At 41.7% G+C, this 22449-nt stretch overlaps 1 protein-coding gene across 1 annotated transcript in view; it reads left to right on the top strand.

Annotated features, from left to right (window-relative positions):
* Prdm10 (PR domain containing 10) overlaps nucleotides 1-22449 on the top strand; it is a gene marked incomplete in the record, with an annotated part of 74090 nt that overhangs the window by 35691 nt on the left and 15950 nt on the right. Inside the window, 6 exon segments of the mRNA XM_013511217.1 lie at nucleotides 5181-5253; nucleotides 7068-7185; nucleotides 9881-10010; nucleotides 10385-10627; nucleotides 16489-16836; nucleotides 18736-18891. Coding sequence (XP_013366671.1) covers nucleotides 5181-5253; nucleotides 7068-7185; nucleotides 9881-10010; nucleotides 10385-10627; nucleotides 16489-16836; nucleotides 18736-18891 — 1068 coding nt within the window.

The raw sequence follows: 22449 nt of genomic DNA, 5'->3' as shown, positions 1-22449 counted from the left end.
TACCTCTACAATATATTTTTGATAAGAAGAACACTTTTTGGTTTTGTTTTTTGTTGTTGTTTTTGGAGATAGGGTCTTGTTGTATAGTTTAGGTTGCCCTTGAACTCACACTGATCCTCTTACCTCAGTGTCCTAAGTACAAAAAAATCTTTTTAAAAGTCAAAGGGTTTCAGTGATATTTCCATGTTTATTGTGACATATGGATTTGTGATTTGATTATGTCTGCCTTTGCCTCTTACCCTTGCTCTCTCTTCTTCCCCTTAGGCCCCTTTCCTTTACCAAATAGTCCCTTTTATTCCTACTTGATTTTTTTTTCTTTTCAATTTGTGTTTTGTATTAGTCTATGTTTTTTTTTGTTTGTTTTGTTTTGTTTGTTTTGTTTTGTTTTGTTTTGCAGTACTGGGGATCAAACTCAGGACCTTGTGCTTGCCAGGTAGGCGCTTGTACCACTGAGCTATATCCCCAGCCCTTGTATTAGTCTATGTTGTAGTATATCACAGTTACATTCCTCAAGGGGAGTCGGTCCATGAATATAATAGATCTTAATTCCTTTCTCATCCCCTTCTCCCAGCCTCCCCACTTACTGTTCTTGGTCCCATTCCCATTTGCGAAAGAGCTGTCTCCCTATTCCTATCATCTGTCTTTTATTTTGCTCTTTATTTATATAGCAGCACAATTCACAATAGCTAAATCTTGCTTGAGTTCAAGTACTTGGCAAGGGTAATAAGTCCATCAACAGATAAATGGATAAAGAAAATGTGGTATTTATACACAATGGAGTACTACTCTGCCATAGGAAGAATAGACTCAAATAGTCCCTTGAAGTGAATTTTTTCTTTTTTTTTTTTGTCTTTTTGAAACAGGGTCTCACTATGCAGTTTAGGCTGGCCTTGAGCTCACTTTGTAACCCACTCAGGCTGGTCTCCAACTCACAATGATTTTCCTGCCCCAGCCTCCTGAATGCTGGGATTACAGGGATATGCCACCATGCCTGGCTTAATATTTCTTAACTCTAAAGAGATTATTTTCTCTTTTTTTGTTGTATTGGGTATTGAACCGAGGGCCTGAGGCATATTAAGCACATGCTCTTCTATAAATGAAACCTCCAGTCTTGTTTTCTCTTTTACACTAGTAAATACATCTGTAGTGGTAAAGTTAGACAGAAAGAATTAAATAAAAATATATAGTTCAGTGTAATAGACAACCAAAGGTTGGAAAAAATATTTGTAATTTAAGAGAGTAAGTTATAAACACTTAACTTCACTGTACCCAAAAGCATAAGTGAACAAATACCAGGAATAGATTTTATTTGGAAGAGAAGACAAATAATACAGAAATGTTTTTTTAAAATGGCTCAGTATTTATAAGAGCTGGGAGTGTAACTCAGTGATAGAGCACTTGCCTAGCATTAGTGAGGCTCTGGGTTTGATCCCCACACTGCAAACATAAAAACCAAAAACATTAAAAAATTATGAGTTATTATATTTGTTAATTTAAATGAGTAAAAAAAATGGATATGGTATGATGAATGTGAGGGTTTTATGAGGTAGGGACATTGATTATAGAATTGGATTATTTTGCCAAGTATCTTGATGTGTACAGCAGAAATATTCTTGGCTGTATAAATCAAATCCTTGAAAGTTAGTCTGAGGAAATATTTATAGACAAAGACATAAGGAGATGTATTAGAACTTAGAACCATTAACAAAATAGTTACCCTGTTTTGCTGACTCTACGACGCTAAAAACTTTAAAATACACCATCATTTCCTGCACCATTAAGAAAACAATACTTTAAAAAAATCAACAGAAATGATTATTTTATACTTATTGAGGGAGCTCTTCCAGATTTAAATAATTTAAAAATCACACCACCCTCGTGTATACACGGAGAAGTACACCGGGGCAAAATGCGTCCATGAAGCTCTGACTGCTTTTTGTGCACTGTGGCTCCTCCTGCCCTGCTCACTGCTCCCTGTCATCCTGGCCATCTGTGCTTCCTCGGCCGCTGTCCTCTGTGCCCTCCTTCCCTGCGGGGCTGGGGATTGAACCCTGCGTCTGTGTGTGCTGGGCCTGTGCTCTGCCACTGAGCCATGCCCCAGTGCCCACAACATTTTTCTAGTACGCATTCTGCTATTGCGTCTGGGATGTCGTCTCAAGCTACCGATAATCTTTTTGTATGTATATGTGGTTCTGAGGACATTTTTAATTTTTATTTGTATTTTGCAGTACTGGAGTTGAACTCAGCAAGCATCTGCCAGTGAGCTACACAGTTCCTTTCTAATTTAATTACTTCATTTTTATTTTGGTGGTGGTGGTTCTGGGGACCAAATCCCTGGTTCTCACATACACTAGGCAAGCACTCTGGTATACCCACAGCTGAACTATACCTGCAACTCCTGAGAGCCCTTTGGCAAGTTGGAATACTGTGCTTTCCCATTTGTTTGAATTCAGATGTCTCATTTTCCTCAATTGAATCATGTGTCTTTGAAAGTTAAATGTGTGGGTTTTTAAAATTTGGTTTTGGTTCTGGGGTTTGAAACTTGGTCTTCACATATGCTAGGCAACTGCTTTACCACTGAGCCGTAACCTCGGCCCCCATTACATGGTTTTTGAGTAAGTTGGCATTCTGACCATTTTGATGCCGTAATGAGAGGCTCTGGGGAATGTCCTCCAGCCTTGTATTGCTCTGAAATTTCTTTCGTTGATTCTTGGGAACGTGGTGGTTTCTGTTTCCGTGTTTTTGCCTTGCTTTGTGTTGCCTGGCAAGTATCAACAGTCTGGGAGTCTGATGCCAAGCATAATTGAATGCGGGAAGGACAGGGCACAGAGCTGGTGGGTGATGCAGCAGCACTGAGCAGGTGGTGAGAGCTGCATCGCAGCTGCCCTGCAAGGATGCCAGGGTTTGAGAGTGTTGTGATTGCTCACGTGTTAAAATGTGAGAAAAATATACCTCTTGGAACTGATGGATTAGGCTAGAATGTAACAACAACATGATAAACCACATAAAAGCATAACCACAAGGGAAGTTATGGGCTACAGATGCTACAGAATATTATTCCACAGTTAAAGCTTCCCTATACAAATATTTCCACACATGTAAATGACGTTCCCTAAAAGTTGTGTGTGATTAATTCACTTGGTGATTGGACTACTGTTGGGTTTTAGCCACCAGGCCAGCGGTGGCGAGCCTATTTCACACATGCCGCAGTGGGCACACAGCTCTCTGTTGACACACGAGCCAGGTCCCCCTAACAGCCCAGCCTTGGGCAACAGTTGTTTTTTCTAAACTAAAACCTCAGTATTCAGGTTTAACTGCAGTGTTGGCACTTTGCGATAAATAAGTGGGTTTTGGGTTGCGGTTTGGGCCATTGGCCTCTAAAAGGTTCGCCATCATGGCACTAGGAAAAACACTGTTTTGTGTGTTCAGGGTACCTCAGGGTACTCTAGAGAGCAAGTGATGAGAAAGAAGTAATTGATCCAATAATATCAATAGGAGTATGTGAGCTCACCTTGGCAGCACATGTCCTAAAACAGGGGTGAGTGCCAGTGTACAGGAGTAAGCCATAGGAAGGGGCTACTTAGAAGTGCCACTGGGATGTTTGCTGAGTATGACAGGCTGAGGGCTGAAGTGAGACACAACCTGCCCTGCCCAGGGTTAGGGACAAGCAGAGCAGAGAAGCCTGCAGGCCCCAGGTGAGGCAGCAAGGGCAAAGGCTTGGGCTGGTGAAGCACCGGCACATTTGAGGAGCTGAGAGACAGTACAATGGGCAAAGTGGTAAAGGCTGAGCACACAGCACCAGATGGGAACTCTTAGAGCCTTTTGGGGACCGTCGCTGAGCATTTCATGTTCCGTGTGACATGAGACGATACTGCTGGCACAGTGAAACTGGATTATGTTTTAAAAATCCCACCCCGGCTCCTGTGTGGACTTTAGGGTAAGGGGAGGCTAGTTAGAAGGCCAGCTGGAGCTGTGCATGGTGGCACATACTGTAGTCCCAGTGCTCTGGCAAGGGGGAGAGGGATGGTGAATTCAAGCCCAGTCTGGCAGCTTGGTGATTTATCAGGACTGTGTCTCAAAATAAAAAATGAAAAGGGGCTGGGGACGTAGCTCAGTGTGAAGGGCCTGGGTTCCCCAAGGGTGGGGAAGAGATGGTGTTGGCATACACCCAGGTGGCTGAAGCCGAGATGGAGCATGTCCGAGGAAGTTACAGTCCTTGCGAAAGGATTATAGGAGCAAATGGAGACCCCTTTTAGGTTTTAAGTCTGAGCACCTGGGGGAAGGTAAGGCAGTAACTGAGAAGGAGGAAGGCAGAGGTGAGGGGCATGAGCTGGGAAGCATCAGGAATTCCAGTGAAGCATGAGCTGTTGAGGAGATGCTCATGTGGTCAGCAGGGACTGAGGGATTCATGTGGGAGCCATTAGCAGAAAGTTGGCTGGACATGGGCAGGATCACGAGAGGCCCTGGAATTGGACTAAGCTTTGAGGAATACTAGTATTTAGAAGTTAGGTCAAGGAGGAGTGAAGAGCAACAGCCAGTGGGGAAGGAGGGAGGGCAGAAGAGCCGCAGGAGACTATGGGAGCATTTGACAGAGTCCTCTTGGTGATCCCAGAGTGCAGCTCAGTGCAGCCACTGTGATTACAAAGGTATTAATACTTGTGAAGAAGGACTGGGAATATAGCTCAGTGGCATAGCACCTGGCAAGTCCAAGGTCATGCGTTTGATTCCCAGTACCAACAACAACAAAAAACAATCCATGAAGAGACTGAATATAATTCTTGTGGAGTTTTCTGTTGTTTTTTGAGACTGGGTTTCACGATGTAGTTCAGGCTGGCCTTGAACTCATTATGTAGCCCAGGCTGGCCTGAAACTTGTGGTAATCCTCCTGCCTCAGCCTCCCAAGTGCTGGAATTTTAGGCATGCAGCACATGCCAAGCCAAAAAAATTTTTTTAAAGAAAGAAAAGACAGGCAATGTATTGTGACAAAAGGACTTTCTGACAGAAAACCTGTCAGATACATGTTACAAGGGGAGGTTTACAGTGTGGATTTTCTCTTTCTTTTGCTTAATAGGCTTTGGGAAAGCCTGAATTATTTTATGTGAGCAGGGGAAATAATTTAAGCATGCAGAGCACATCTGGCAATATACCTTAGTTGTTGATAATGTTGTTGACTCTTGCAGGTGTGGTATGCTGCGTCCTATGCTGAGTTTGTGAACCGAAAAATTCATGACATTTCTGAGGAAGAAAGGAAAGGTGGTTGGACTTTTACACTGTACATTTTCTAAATTGTTTGCATTACATCTGACTTGTGTATGTTACTTCATTAGGCAACCCCTCATTTTTCCACTTTAATATATTTTAGAAGGTATCCCAGTAGATTTCTTAGAGCTCCATCTCCACCCAATTCTAAGATCAAATTACAGTGATATATTTACATTTCTTTCATGGGCACTAGAAAATAGTATTTAATATAATGAAAACCTCCAAATGCCAAATTAGAGCCTAGATCAGAGGATGATTCCTATCTGGCCTTAGTCATCTCTGAGGACACAGCAGGGCAGATGTCTGAAGTACAATCTACGTACAGGAAGGTGCACAGGTCATTAAGTATACAGTGATCACACCTGTGTAAATTCCCAAGCGTGATTACTCTCCTGACACCCAGCAGCACACACAGATTTGTTTGTTCCTGAATTGTACATGAATAGAATGATATGGCATGTATACTTTTTGTGTCTGGGCATCTTTTGCTCAGTATTATGTTATATATAATTGTAATTTGTTCATGCTCATTGCTGTTTGCTATTCTGCTGCCTGAATGTAGAACAGCTCATTTGTCTATCTTACTGTAGATTCTGTTGTGCAGTGCAATTATATTAGTAACTGCCCCAAGTCAGATGAGATTTCATAGACACTTCAGACACCAGGGACAAGATCTATGATTCCCAAGTCCCCTGAAGCCTGACCAGCTTGCTGCAGTTCAGAGGGCTCCTAGTACTTGCTCAGGGTTGATAACTCTAGAATGACTCACATACCAAGGAAGGCACTTTACATAATGATTACAGTTTTATTACAAAGGATGCACATCAGGATCAGCTAGATGAAGAAATGCATAAGGTGAGGTTTGGCAGGACCTCAAGATAAAGCTTCAGTGTCTTTTGTATGTATCCCCTTCCTAGCACATTGATGTATCATTATTTACCATAGATGCCCATCTGAGCTTCACTGTTCAGTTTTATTGAGGTATCACCACATTGGCATGATTGTTTGAATCACTGGCCATAGGATTAAACTCAGTATCTCCCATCTTGGAGGGGCATCACCCAGTTAAAACATCAGCCTTCTAATCACGGAATTGGGATTTCTAGTGTGGCCATTCCCCACGCTGAGTTATCACTTCAGCATAAAGGTCAGCAGGATGAGGGGCCCATGAGTAACAGACACTCCACTGGTATAGAGGTTACCTCCCATGAAGCAGTGACAAAGGCGAGCCGGATTCTTATTGTAATAGGATCATTTGCAGCTTTTGGCCATCTTGAAGAGTGCCATCATGACTGTTTTTATACATGCCTTTTAATGAGCACTGGTGCATCCTTCTGTTGCATGCACATCTGGAGGGGGAGTTGCTGGGTCATAGAATATATGTGTATTTCACCTTAGTGATATTTCTAAATATTTTTCTAAGGTGATGATTTTACATGTTGACTTTAAGTTATCTGTGACTTAATATAACCTTAAATAGTGAAATTTGGATCTGAATCACTAGGTCTCTTTCAGCAGCATTTTCTGTTTTTCCAGTGTGGTGGTAAGGTTTGTGTATGTATATTTCAGGATGAGAGGGAGTGGTGTGAGGTTGTTTTTCCTTTGATGTCGTGCATGAATGTTTTAGAAATAAGATCCTAAAAGCATTTCTCTGTCAAATTTTAGCCTTTGATTTATAACAAAAAAGTAATACAAAAAGCAGATCCTGTCCACAATGAGATAATGGCATGGATAGTGAGCATCTGAATTTCACTGGTGTCTCCTGATCATCAGCCTTTATGACGATTTCTCTCTTGTGACTGTAGTTCTTCGTGAGCAAGAGAAGAATTGGCCCTGCTATGAATGTAACCGCCGGTTTATAAGCTCAGAACAGTTGCAACAGCATCTCAATTCTCATGATGAAAAACTGGATGTGTTTAGCAGGTATGTATTAGGAGAAGGATGCATAAACAAGTTCTTCTTAATGGTTCAGAATTATTTCTGTATGTCTATAAACAAATAACTGTGTGTGTGTGTGTGTGTGTGTGTGTGTGTGTGTGTGTGTGTGTTTAGACTGGTAGGAAACCAGGTAGGCTGGGGAGAGAGACTACTTTTACATTGTTTAAGCCTCCCTTAACTAGATATTCTGAAGTAAGAATCCTTGAGATAGCATATACCCTTGAAATCCTGAGCTCTGGTTTATGGACTTTACCCAGCAGTACAATTCCTTTGTCAAGCTAAATCACATGACCCATGATACACAAAAGACAGATGAGGGGAGAATTGTATAGGATAGGGTAGCCAGGGCTAGGCCAGTTAGGGTCTTAAGGATGATGGTAAGAAATTTGGATTTTATTCTAAGTGTGACTGGAAATGTTTATAGGATTTTAGTTACTTATGTAATATCAGTTGCATTTTAAAAGGATTACTTGGGATAACAATGAAACCAACAGGTTTGTTTATATTGGTGTAAAGTAAAACATGGGATCCAGTTAGAATCTATTGGAACAGTTCAGGTAAGGAAGTTAGGATTATTTGGAATAGGGAAAGATGTAGGGTTGTAAGCCCATTACATTACAGGAATTGGAAAGACAGGTGTATTCATCAGCTGTCTGGCACTGACAAAATACCTGAGGAAAAAATTTAAAGGTAAAATTTGTTTGGGCTTATGGTTTCAGAGGTTTCAGTCCATGGTAAGCTGATTCCATTACTTTTAAACCTATGTTGAGGCAGAACATGATTGCAACAGGAGCATATGGCACAGGGGGCTGCTCCCTGGAATGAGCAAGAGAGGCCAGGGTCTGTACAGACTTTGAAGGCATGCCTCCAGTGACCTACTTCTCCCCACTAGTCCCCACCTCCTGAAATTTCCACCATTTCCCAGTAGTGCCACCACCTGGGGACCTGGCTTTCAGCATATGAGCCTTTGGGGGACATTTAAGAGCCAAACTGGATTGGGTGTTGAGGCACTCGCCTGCAATCCTAGCACTGTGAGAGGCAGAAGCATAAATTCAAGCCCAGCTTTAGTTACGTAGTGAGACTCTGTCTTCAAAAAACAAACAAAAAAACAAAAAACCAGCTAAAGTGTAACATGTGGAAAAGCGGGAAAGAGAGAGAGAGTTCTAAGGAAATACCATACAGTTGCCCACAATGCTAAGTGCCCACTTGAGGTTCCTGCTCATGAAATGAAGGTGAGCGAGGGCAAGGAGAATGGGAGGAGTGGGCAGGGAATTGGATTACACAGGGTTGTGGTTTTGCCAGTGTGTTCAGCACAGTGAGATAAAGCAGCAGCAGCAGGGGTGGGAGTTAAGAGCAAGGACGAGTGATTACAGTGAGTGAGTCTGGAGTGCAGGCCGAGGAGGCAGGAAGGACTGAAGTGCAGATGCTGCTTGCAGTGAGGGATATTGGGTCCAGGTACTAAAGGGCATGAACCAGAGAGCAAGGAGGTAGTATCAGAGTGGGCAGTGCATGGAATCAGGGGTCACAGGGTTTTAGGACAGCAGGTCTATGATATGACCATCAGATTAAGGGATAAAAGGATGTCTGGGATGGGTATGTGTGGGGAAGGGGCATGGGTGTAGGTGGAATATGTATCATATAGGACCATGAGATAAGTGTTAAGGGTCGGGGGTACCTTGTGCTCATTAGTACTGTTCTCTGTATTTGCCTATGTTCAGAATTTTTCATAGTAAAGAATGTTTAAAAAGTTCCCAGAAGCCAGGTGCAGTGGCATGTGCCTGTAATTTGGCTATTTATGAGGCTGAAGCAGAAGAATCCCTTGAACTCAGGAGTTGAAGACCAGCTTGGGTAACATAGCAAGCCCCCTCTCAGAAACAAACATGAAGAAAGTTCCTGAAAAAACATATATTTGTTAAAATATGTGCATGGGAAAGTAAAACATGACCTGGAGAATATTATACACTTCACATCTTCTAAAAGATGTTTTCATGATGTCCCTCTCTGTTTTTTAAAATTCTGTTCTGAGGCCAGGTCTGGCTAAGTGGTCTTAGCTGGCTTCGAACCTGTGCCCCTCTTTCCTCACCTCCCCAGCAGCTGGGATGACAAGTGTATTCCACCACACCCAGCTTCAGTGTCTCTCCTAATAAGGAAATTTTGCATTTTAGAAATCCATTATAGGGAATAAGATTTATTTGTTTACTAGGCATATTGTATGGAACAATTGAGTTAAAAATTTTTTCTGGCCTTCTAGAAGGTCATGATAAAGCAAGACAGTTCTTTGAATCTAGCCACATTTCTTGGAAGGAATATGAGCGCAGGCAAGGAGGAAAAAGAGGAAGAGTGGACTCTTGTCTGAGATGATACCTCCTCACACATCCTGTAGGCTTAGCATGTTCTGTCCTGTCTCCATTTGTCAGCTCCTTTCAGAAGCAAAATATTGTCTGTGCTTTTTATAGCTCTTTTTTTCTCTCAGAATCATTTTAAGGCATCTCTTTGGGCTGTAGGGAGGGCAAACATGAGAAATTCAGTGAGTATGTAGTTGTTTCCATTAGAGAAAAGAATCAGGGAAAGTCATAAAATGAAAGAACCCCAAAACTGGAGTTAATAAAGACCATGCAGGGATATGCTGTGATGGCAGTAATGTCATTGTGACTGCTCATAACGCAATCTCTTACCCCAGAACAAGAGGCAGAGGAAGGGGACGCGGCAAGAGGCGATTTGGCCCAGGTCGACGGCCAGGGCGTCCACCAAAGTTTATCCGCTTGGAAATAACCAGTGAAAACGGGGAAAAGAGTGATGACGGGACACAGGTACGGGGGGAATGGGAAAGAGCTCCCGCTAGATGCTCATTTAGAGGACTTCCCAGAGCCCATTTTAGGTTAAATATGGGCTTTGCATTCTGTGTATTTACTTAGCTAACTTTTCCAAAGGGAGAATTTTTTTCCTGAGTACTATATAATCCAACCACTGAAAAATAAGCAAGTGCTGGTTACGGTGGCACAGACCTGCAGTTCAAGCTGTTCTGAAGTTTGGGTGGGAGAATTGCTTGTGCCAGGAAGTTCAGGATCAGCCTGCGAAAGAATATATATATTTTTAAAAAGCAACAATTCTAATTCTGAGCTAATAGTCATTGCAATGCTGATCCATAGGTAGGGAAATAATTCCTGGTTGTTACATATTTCAGGACTTGCTGCATTTTCCAACAAAGGAGCAGTTCGATGAGGCTGAACCGGCTCCTCTGAATGGGCTGGACCAACAAGAGCAGACCACCATCCCAGTCCCTCAGCTCCAGCAGGAGGCCCAGGCTTCTCTGGAGCATGAACCAGAAACTCACACCCTGCATCTGCAGCCGCAGCATGAAGAGACCGTGGTGCCCACCCAGAGCACTTTGACCGCCGACGACATGCGCAGGGCCAAACGTATCCGAGTAAGTGGGAGAGCATGACCCCACCACCCGCCGGCTCCGTCCTGTCCTTCACCAGCTTTGCGCGGCGCTTTGTGTTTCAGGTTGTTCCCGTCCACTTGGAAATCTTGCGTCTGGCCTATCCATGCTCAAGTCTCCTTGTTTTGCAAGAAATATTAACGATTTCTTGAGTTCTTGATGTCTGTATGTCTTATGGCAGGCTGGCATGGCTGGTCTTAGATTTGATCAGTCTAGTCATAACACCCAGAAGCCTGGATTTTGGCAGCTCCTGGACTATTGTCGTTAAAATAGGACAGCTCTCCACATCCTTGGGCTCCCAGAGTAGAAGTGGAGAAATAAATACACTTAATTATAAGAATATTTACTTATTTACGTCATGGATTGAACCCAAGGCCTAGTGCACACTTAGGAGGCACTTTGCCACTGAGCTACATCTCCAGCTGTAATTATTTATATTTTAAGCCAGGCTTATCTGGGCCTAATTGTAGCTCTCAAGTTAATTGTGGATAGCTAAATTTGGTTGTGTACAGTGTCTAAGGGGAGACTGGCAAGTGTCAATATCCACCAGTATGAAGGGACCTGTGCCCAGATTGGTTGGCAGGTATAGTCTATATACCTAGGGAGAGCTTGAAGTAATGCTGTAAGTTGGGGAGCTAGTCAAGGTCTCACATGTGTGACCCGTGTCTTGGCTTTAAAGCATGTAGCTGAAGGGCTTCCATGACTTCCATTTCAAATGTGTGTGTGTTATTTCACAGGCAGCATAGTCTGAGTTAGGAACTGCAGGGGATGCACATGTGCAATGATAGGGTTTTGTGCAGTGCTTGTGCTGACAAAAAACAATGACATAAAATCCATGTTTGCAGCAGCTGGGTGTAAAAAGACTTATCTGTAGATGGAAGAGAGTTTTTATAACTATAAACCGAGGCTTTATAGTTTCTAGATGGATGATTGCTTTAGCTTCATGTTTGTTTCTTTTTTTTTTTTTTTTTAATATGTAAAGTGATAAGTGAGACAGTATTCATGGAGGGGAATGGATGATAGGTACAGGGGCCCTGAACAGGGTTAGGGTTAGGGTTGCTTGCTGTGGGTGAAAGATCTTGGGCTCACCTCCCACTTTTAGTCTTCTTATTTGCCTGTAGGCTAGGAAGGGACCTTGAAAAATAGTCTAGTCTATGCCTTCGTGTAGAAATACACTTAAACATTCATAGCTGCATGACTTCTCTGACAGGCTCTGAGAACTCTAAACAGCTTTTTTTTTTTTTATATCACCTTTTTTTTTTTTTTTTTGTATCAGGAATTGAACTCAGGACCTCAGGCATGCCAGGCAGGCACCATGCCACTGAGCTATATTCCCAGCCCATTCTAAACAGCTTTTATGAGAGTTCTGTAATTTAAACACATTCAGCTTTCAACTTAATCCATATTATTTCAAAAGGATATGTTAACATCCTAACTATAGGCCAGTAATTTTAAATTTGTGAATTAATCTTTTCATCTGTCGTTCTGCTTTATTTCCCAATCTGTACTTCTGCACAACTATCTTTTCCACATTGGCCATTCTGATACTTTACTAGGTCCAAAGAAATGCTTGCTAGATTTAAACTTTTTTTGAAGGAAAAACTTAAAACTCACACATGTAGTGAAGCTGTGGAGTATAGGCATAGTCTAACTGTAAGTGTACTTGTACTCTTGAAGGAATTGTGTACTGGTTTCTATACAAGTTTCCTTGTGTCAAGGTAAAAGCCACATATATGTGGCTTTCAGTGGTCCGTCGTAGTTGAGCTGTCTTGTTTTTTCCTTTCACATATTCTAAAATGTAGGGCCATGTATCTTCTCATCTTTTTTTTATCCAGATGGGTAATGACCAACTGAAGGGAAGTCTTCCAATCCAATTGGTAATGTAACTATTTTTCTCTCCTCTAATGCTGCCTGCTCAGTTGGAGCTGCAGGTAGGTTTGTTTCCTGTGTTTCACATAACAGAATGTTAATTAAAGTGTTTGCCTGACCTGCTATTCTTTGCAACCTGTATTTACTAAATCCTGGTGGAAACCACAATTTGGTTGCTACAGTAGATTAATGAATAGTGGTAATTTACTTGTGAATAAATCAATGAGTAAATTGTGGGTGCAAGATTCCTCTGTACAAAATGCAGGGTAGGGCTAAGTGATCTCCAAGGTCCCTTCCAGCTGTAAAGGAATTTGAATGACTTATGGAAAGATACTGAGTTCTAACTATATCGTAAGCACTGTCTAGTTACCCGAGAACTTTCTATTGGGCTCTATCTCTAGGAGCTTACAGTCTGAGTACAGAGTCAGTGCTAACATAACTGCTGTACAGTTATGTGATAAATTGCTCTAGGACGGTGATGGTGAACCTTTTAGAGACCAAGTGCCCAAACTGCAAGCTAAAACCCACTTATTTGTTGCAGAGTGCCAACATTGCAATTAAATTAGAATACAGAGGTTTTAGTTTAGAAAAAACAACTGTTACCCATGCTTGGCTGCTAGTACCGCTTGGCTTGTGTGCCAACAGAGAGGCCTCAGTGTGCTTGCTGCGGCACATCTGCCGTAGGTTCGCCACCACTGCTCTAGAAAGTTGGAAGAAAGACCAAAGGAATGTGGAGGAAGCAGGAAGTAATGCATGGGCAAAGGGAGGTCTAGACTATCTTGAAAGAAAGACAGTCTCTTGAAGGTGGACAGTTTCAGCGAATGTGGACCAAGGACCAGAGGCCCAGACATACAGGAATGTGCTTGGTGTGATGGAACAGCGCACACCCTAGCTTACCCCAACTGCAGGTGGCAGGCAAAGGAGAGTGGAGAATGAGATGTGTTGGCCAGGGCTAAGCTTGGCTAAGCTTACCTACAGCTTTGAAAGTTGGGCAGAAAATAGGGCCAAGAAAAGTTTCTTTTTAAGAATTAACAACCACAACAACCCCAAACCAACAAACAGCATGATTTTTTAAATTTCCTTTTAAATAGCATGAAAATTGATCAATTATATAGGTACCGTTAGCTATTAATATCAAGCTTTAGAAACATTTCAGAAACAACAAATCACTGTAGTGTGAGTCACAGAACCCAGTAATCATATCACTCTGTCATACTTAGAGCAGCTGCTGTACCATGTAGTATGGTTAGTTGGCTGAGTGGCACTCAGATACCAGAAGAACTATGATACCTATCTATCGTGGACCCCATTTGTTATGACTCCCCTTAGAGAGTGGATGAGATGTGACTGCACGACAGAAGTTACCTTAGAACTGGTCTGCAAGTGGGCCAAGGGGTGGGAACAGATCCAGCAGTTTTACTACCTTGTAATATGAGGTTCACATGAGTATCATTAGCTCAGAGAAAGAGGGGCTAGTTCTTGAGCACTTAGACAATGTTCAGGGCTCCATGGAAATTAAAGAGATAAGAACTGTCAACAGAACTAAGGAAGTGGAGCCAGGTGGCTGCTTGGTTTAAATCATGTGTCTGAAAGTACTTATGCTAATCAGAAATGACAGAAGACTGATTTGCATAATGAACCAAAGCAAAGCTGAAGCCTGGATTTGGCACCTAAGGAGAAATAGAATGCTCACTGGGGTCATCATCAACTGTTGTGTGTTGTGTCTGTCCTTGGAAACATGATGAAGTTGGATAAAAGAAGTGACCCTGACATGGCAAGCATGCTCTAAATATTGAGTCATCTCTGAACCTCAGAATAGCATCTGTTTATCTGGTGTCTTCCCATAAAGTTTGAAAAGAGGCAGAATAGTAAGAGCTCTTATGTAAGATTAGTATGTGTGCACTTAGAGTGAAAAGATTAGGTGGCCACTAGAGAGTGTGAGGAGGTGAAATTAAGCTCTGTTGGTGATCTGAAAAAGGTCTATTCTTTAAAGTGTTTTCAGATGCCATAGGAAAGAACCTAGACATTTTTGAACTATGTTTTATTAATTTTCAAACTTTTATTGGACACTTAAAGCAATTTTAAGGGATCTAGTTACAAAAGAGAATAAAATATAATATCCACATCCCCATACCCCCAAGGACCCCTGGTCAGCTTGGGAGGACATCAGAATTGCTCTTACTCTACTCAAGATAAGCAAATAGGTAGCATCATAAAATACATCTCCTAGCCCTGTTCCCTGAGAAAGCAGTTTTCTGTTCTGTCAAATGAATTATTTATAGTAAATCAAAAAATAATACTTTCTTTTCCCCCAGAGTGATTATTTAACATTAAATTTAAGTTAGAAGTTGCTGCTAAGTAATAAAGAGTTAAAGAGTTGTTCGGTGGACTTCCTTCATTGCAAATATAATGCATTAAGATCCCCATTAGTCCTTCAGCTATAGTGATTTTCTAGTTACACAAGGATAGCCACTCACAGGTACATTTTTTGAAGGGTTTTTCCCCCCTCAGAGCTAACTAGAGCCTCCTTTTGGTGTTTGAACAATTGATGAATGAGTCTTCATTACAGCATAACTGTATTGATTTCTGTATTCTCTGTGTGAAAGATGATTCTGTAGATCTGCTCTCTGTGGAGCATGGGTTGTTTTTCCTATGGTCATGATTGATTTGCCTTGAGTATCCATCTTTTCTCACTTGGATTCCCTCTAACACTTGCATGAATTTACAAGAGAGTTAGCGGTATTAGAAGTGCAATCTGTGACTTAAAATAAAAAAGCAAAATTGTGTTGTCTAAACAGGAAACAGCAATAAACTTAACTTTGTTAGCATGGCATTCTAACCAGCACAACTAACTGGCTGCCTTGGGAACTTGTCCTCTGGATTTTTAAGTAGGAAGTGCTGCAGTGCATATATTTTGTTTATGATACGTACTTGTGTTGTGTCTCACGAACAGACACATTTACATAGTGTGAATTTTCCATTTCCTTTTCATTTCTTAAATTGAGATCTTTAATTCACACAGCGCAGAATTCACTGGATTTTTTTGGTGGGGGGCTTACTGGGGATCAGACCTAGGGCCCTGTGTATGATAGGCAAGCCCCCTGCCACGGAGGCTCACCCGCAAGCTTTTTAAAAATTGCTTTCATAATTCTTGTAAAGTTGTGCTGCTGTCATCACTATAAAGACATTAATATGTATACATTTATATTATACAGAATATACAATATAAGTATATTGTAATAAATATGTAATATATAATATAAATATATTCCAGAATATTTTCATTATCCCTCAGAGAAACCCTGTATCTATTTTTTAAGCATTTTTTTTTTTTCTTTTTTTTTTTTTTTTTTGGTACTGGGAATTGAACTCAGGACCTTGGGCTTGCTAGGCAGGAGCTGTGCTGCAGAGCTGTATCTCTGGCCCCCCATATCTGTTTTCTCCTCCAATTACACTCCTGGGAAGGACTAACTATACTTCACTTCTTTTTATTATTCTTTTTTTGCTAAATGTATTAATTAAGCTTCAAATTCTTTTTCATTTTAATCAAGCACTTCAGGGAGTAATATCTGGCTGATGTGTGCCAGCTTCATCCACGCATGTGTGACTTAACTATCTTTTCTTCCAAATCTCTAATTTTAATATTATTTCACTTTGGGATTTCTTTTTTTCATCCCAGACTTCTATTGAGAACACTTTTTTGGATGTTAGTTAAACTCTTTTGAAAGAAAATACATATATAAACATAAAATGAAACACACATATAATTTACTGTTTCAAGATAATCTTCGGGGATGACTGCATTTCCTGCCTTTTCACTAGCAGTGTTCTGGCTCCTGTGTGTGTCCTAGAGTGTCCCTTCTCGGGGGCGGGATGTCTGTGATTGCAGGGACCACCCTCTCTTTCCCCGTGGAAGTGTGAGCCATTTGCTCTCTCAGTGTCCTCACTACAGCACTGTATTTGTGTATGTCTTTCAGAATGCAGCTCTTCAGCATCTGTTTATTCGGAAGTCCTTCCGGCCTTTTAAATGTTTGCAGTGTGGGAAGGCCTTCCGGGAAAAGGACAAACTGGACCAACACTTGCGCTTCCATGGGCGGGAGGGAAACTGCCCGTTGACCTGTGATCTCTGTAACAAGGGCTTCATCAGCAGCGCCTCCTTGGAGAGCCACATGAAGCTCCATTCGGACCAGAAGACTTACTCTTGCATTTTTTGCCCAGAATCCTTTGACCGCCTTGATTTGTTGAAAGATCATGTGGCCATTCATATCAATGATGGCTATTTCACCTGCCCAACTTGTAAGAAACGGTTCCCAGATTTTATTCAGGTGAGTGTCTGCTACTGAGACTCCTGTCTGTTTCCTTCTTTTGGAGAAAGAAACTTAGGTTTTTGGATAGTTGAAACTGCCTAGCACCTACATTTTCAACCCTTCTTTGAAATGACTATATAATTGAGAAACAATATTTTTTCTAAATTAAATTACTTTTGAAAGACAGGAGTATTATGACCCTTGATTGTCCAGATCACATACTGCTATTTAAACATTTAAGTTATATTACAAGTCATATACACAGATGTGGTTATAATTTTTAAAAGACTATCAAAATCCTTGTCACTATCCATTAATTCTAAAATTTGGAGTCTGTAGAAGACATGTTCCTACTCCCAGATCTGAAAACATCTCCCTGTCTCTGTAGTTTTCTATCTTGCTTTACTAAGGTTGTGCATTTTGGAAGGAAACATACAGTACACTTTGAATCAAGCACTGACTGCCTCCCCAGTTGTATGCTGTCAGTTGGAGCAGAATGGGTGAAGTTAAATTCCAAAATATTCATGATTTCATTGGACTTTATTTATTTATTTATTTATTTTTTGGTTTTTCTCCGGTACCGGGAACCGAACTCATGACTTTGCGCTTGCCAGGCAGGCGCTTTGCCACTGAGCTAAATCCCCAGCCCCTCGTTGGACTTTAAGTGTTAATAATTTTATATGCTAGTCTAAATAATTAAGTATCTTGTAAAAATACTTTAATTTTTTTTTGTCTTTTTTGAAACAGGGTTTTGCTATCAGTTCAGGTTGGCCTTGAACTCACTTTGTAGTTCAGTCTGGCCTTGAACTCACAGCGATCCTCCTGCCTCAGCCTCCCAAGTGCTGGGATTACAGTTGTATGCCACCACGCCCTGTTTAAAAAAATTATCAAAGGAAAAGGAACTAGGATTTAATAATAATTTTGGTAGTGTTATGATCCCTGTAAATTTTCTCACTTCACACAGACAATATGAAAGGTTGTTAAGGCAGAATTTAATGGTAAAAGAAACTCCAAAAATAGTGAAGCAAAATATCTTAAAGGAATAATTTGATATGACTCACTAACTTCCATCCACAGTTCTTTTTCACAGTTCATTTTGGATTTTTATGGCTAAAAGAGTTCGGAGCAATATTCTTTTATTTTGGGGCGGGGGATGGTTGGCTAGGACTTGACCTCAGGATGAAGCTATATTTTTTTATTCAAGTTACCTAATCGTAAGGGAAATAGTCCCAGTTAAGGAGAAGTGACATCACAGTATTGTCTCATCATCATAATTGGGTAATGTTTTATATATTGTTTGACTCATGTCTTTGATTCTTCAAAACCTGCTTTTTGTTTTGTTTTCTTTTGCTTTGGTTTTGGTGCTGGGGATCAAACCCAGGACCTTACGGATGCTAGGCAAGTTCTCTGCTACTTGGGCTACACCCTCGGGCTGCCCCCAACCTGACTTTATTGGAAGATCTAAAGGGATCAATTATTACAAGGGACTGAATTGCTTCTATACATGTTAAAGGCAGAAAAAAAAGTGAGGAAGAATTATTTTTTGCTTTCCCATAGATGGTATTAAGTAAGATTCATTTAAATTCGTAGGAAACCTTTTTTTTAATCTTGAAGGGAAAAATATAAATGGGTAGCAAGTAATCTGGGCTTTGATTAAGCAGACATTCCTTCATGCTATTGTCACCTGGGAGGTTAAGATTTGTGAAGCTTTCTGGCAGCGTGTGTTGTTTCTTTGTGACAGGGATAGTTTGTTATTGAGGCCAATTATCACACTTGATTGGACGGCTTGCCCAGGTTTTTGGAAATCCATGGTAGTACATTGGCTCCCTCTAGTGTTGGCAGCTGCCCTTTTTTTCCCCCGCTCTCATTTCCTTTGGTGCCTCAGTGCCTGAGTTTTCTGCTGGTCTTTATTGCCAGGTAAAAAAGCACGTGCGCAGCTTCCACTCAGAGAAGATTTACCAGTGCACAGAGTGTGATAAGGCCTTCTGTCGCCCCGACAAGCTGCGGCTCCACATGCTCCGGCATTCAGACCGAAAAGACTTCCTGTGTTCTACCTGTGGGAAGCAATTCAAGGTACGAAGCCAGTGCACAGCCTGACATGATTCTCTGAGCCATCAGAATTCTGTCCAGCTGAGGATACATGTCTGTTCGTTTCATCAGCTTATCACCACTTAGGAAGAGCTGGGAACAGGATATACTTTGGCTCTTCTGTTTGGCTTAGTTTTAAAATTAACAGGAAAAACTTAATTTCTCAAAATAATTCAGATCTCCGAATAGACCAGTAGTGCATGTCCTGAAAGAATCCAAATGTGTAACAACTAATTGCACTGAGGAATTCCTGAAAGACCAATACATTTTCTTGCCGTTCAAGTCAAGCAGTTTTTCTGAGGACTTACTAAGTGTAAGAGCCTGTAATTGAGTTCCACTGGCAGCACGGCTGTCACCTGACAGAGGTGGGAAGTGTGAGGAGCATGAGAGGGCTTAGATCACTTTGCAGGTTGCTAATGATACCAGGATTAAAATAAGAAATAATATCTGTCAGTAACCTGCCTGGAACTTGGAAGAAGCCAGGGAAGAGCCTGCAGGAGGCTTAGAGATAAGCATTGCATAAATAGATAGGAGAGGCCCGGTGTGGTGGCCCACGCCTGTAATCCCAGCACTGGGGAGGTGGAGGCAGGAAGATCGATGTGAGTTCAAGGCAAGCCTGGGCTACATAGTGAGTTCAAGGCCAGCCTCAACCCTGTCTCAAAAAGCGATGTGAAAATAATCATATATGTATCATTGGGGAATCCTGTGATTCTATAAAATGTCATCGAGGGACACTGTACTGAGCAAGATTGTAGGTCACACTGTCATAGAAAATGGAAAAGAATCAGAAGCAAATTCTCATGAGAGGAAGGCTTGTATAGAACGTGAAGACATTGAAGGAAAATAGGAAGTAATTTTCAAAGCTTAAGTTTTGTGGTGTGTGTGTTGTAAAATGTGATTGCAATGGCTTTCAGTACATAGCAGCATGATTTAGAACTCTATAGAGGACTCTAGGATGGATAAATATATTAATGAGTTTTCTCCTGTTCTTTAGTTTGGTTTCTTTAGTTTGAACCACCCAAAAGCATGGGCTGTAGCCTGACATGTAACCTATACCTGAAACCACATAAACAGATTTATATCAAAAGATCTCTTATGACGTTCACTATTTGACCATCCATCCGGCTTATCCATTCAACATTTTTTGATTATTTTATGCACATACAATTTTATCACCTAGGAATGTTCTGGTATTTTTTTTAAAGCCAAAATAACAAACTTTCTGTTTCCATTTTCCACTTTATTTTCACCCAGTATATTAGACACAGCTCAGTCAGAGAAGCAAAACGTCTATGAATATGACAGAATGAGGAATTTTCTTATAGGACTAAGAACATAAGTACAGAAGGGCATGGAGAAGTGAGGATCCAAAGGGAGAATTTAGAGGATCAAAGAAGTCACCAGAGCACTCTCTGAAGCACTGGTCAAGTGGACAAACAAAAGCTTAATTAGGAACCTGGGAACCTAGGCACCTCCAGTGCATGGATTTCCATGGAGCTGCAGTTAGCAGTGGGCCTGGAGTTGACCAGCAGGGCTGGCAGTGAGGGGGAGGCTAGTGACTGAGTGGCAGGGAGGGGTGATCACTGGGGAGCCCCTGGCACCTCCATACCCAACGCTACCTTCAGAAACAGTGACCCTCAGAGCTGCTCAGTGTGGTGCCTGCTTTGTACGTACCTTCCAATCTGGTATGCGTTTCTCTTTCGGAACCATATGGGAAAGGGCTTCTGTTTAAACACAGTTTGAGTTAGCTGAGTTGACATACCATCAGTGCATGTTTTTAACACAGCGACTTTTCTAAGAGCAAGTCTGACATCATGGCCCTTCTAAAAAAACCTTTTTATAGCTCTCCACTCCTATAGGCCCCAGTTCTTATCACATCGAAGGTACTGTAGGACAGTGGTGATGAACCTTTTAGAACTTTCAATGATACAAACAGCCCGCTGCAGCATGGGTTCTAAGTGTACCACTACTGCTATCGGATCTGGCTCTTGATTACCTCTCTGGTTCTCACTACCACTTTGTGCTCTGGCTATGCAGAATCAGTTGGACCCACTTCACTGTGGTGTACTGTCTCTCTCTGGGCTCTTCCACTTTATTTCACTCCTTCCTATTCCTGGTTTGAAATTAACTTCCAGACTCTTGCATCATTTCACCTGTCTAATGTCATTTTACCTGGGGCATATCTTGGTCCCTGGGTAAAGTGCTTTTCCTGTGAATTCCCATAGGACCTTTTGCTAGTGATGCCATCATGTGGTAGCACTTAGAATTGCAATTGTCTGTCCTGCTAGCTAACTTCTATAGTACATGTAAAAGACAAGGCAGGATCTTCTAGCTTCAGGGAATGCACACTTTAACTGGTAAAACAGACATCAACTATATTATTGATATAATAGAAGAAAGGATGATTTGCTAAGAGAACAATTCACTCTGATTTGGGGTGTAGGGGTCACTTCATAGGTAAGACGACACTTTTTTTTTTTTACTGCTGGGGTTTGAACCCAGGGCCTTGTGTGTGCTTGGCAAACAGTCTACTCCTGAATTATCCCCCACCCAAGGCGACACTCTTGAATTCACTAAAGGATAGGGAAGAGTTTGCCAGCTAGGGAGAGGGCTAAAAATACCCTGAGCAGAGGGAGCAGCAAGGACTGCAGTGGTGCCTGGTTCAAGAGATGTGTAGTGAGAGGGAGAGTAGATGGGGCATGGGAAGGGCCAGTGGTCGGATGAAGCCAGAGAGGTGGCTTAAGCCAGCTTGCTGTGCTAAGTAATTAGATTTATGATGAAGGGAGCCAGAGGCATTTCGAAGCTGGGCCTAAAGTCAGGAACAGCTATGGGCAGGAGAAAGGGGTTCTTAGTGAGAATAGATGAAGGAGAATTCCTAGAACCTTGAGTCTGTGCGAAAGAATGAAGGGTGGAGGGTGAGGAATTGAGATCTGTAGTTTGGCAGGCGAGGTGTTCAGGAACACTGCCTGTACCAGACAGAAGAGAAAGTGGGTAGATGGTGAATCTGGTTTGCGGGTACTGGGGTGGAAAGGCCTGTGGAGACTCGGCATCCCAACAAACACATCACTCACTGTATGCAGGGCATGATTCAGTCTTAGTCCTAGGCTTAGAGATTTAGGAAATGATTCAGTTAAGGTGAATTTGTTTGTCTGAAGGGGAAAATAAGTGAATTATGATGATCAGGAAAAAGTAGAAAAGTGGCAGTGTTTTATCATTGTCTCCACATGTATTGTCTCTACTGTTATTTAGGTTATTAAACCAGATTTTTATTGCAAGGAAAGAAACTGAATATTCTCTCCTGGGCATTCCACGAACCAGGGCCAATGGGACAGGAAGAAAGAGTAGCAGTATTCACTGTAGAAGAAGCCAGTGGGTGAGAGGTCCCTCCCTCTGGAACTCTGCCCCTGGCATGGTGTGGTTCTCAGTGCTTGGTAGGCTCTCCAGGAATATTTGTTAAATAAATGAACTAAAAACTGAAATGCTTAGGCAAAGCCTCTGTACAAGTAGCAATAATCGTGCCTCGGAATCCTCATTGGCTAGGAT

This window comes from Chinchilla lanigera, unplaced genomic scaffold (assembly GCF_000276665.1).
Source record: "Chinchilla lanigera isolate Chin_1 unplaced genomic scaffold, ChiLan1.0 scaffold00011, whole genome shotgun sequence".
Lineage (NCBI taxonomy): Eukaryota > Metazoa > Chordata > Mammalia > Rodentia > Chinchillidae > Chinchilla > Chinchilla lanigera.
The sequence above is the reverse complement of the archived record's forward strand: the minus strand, read 5'-3'. Positions and strand labels throughout refer to the sequence as shown.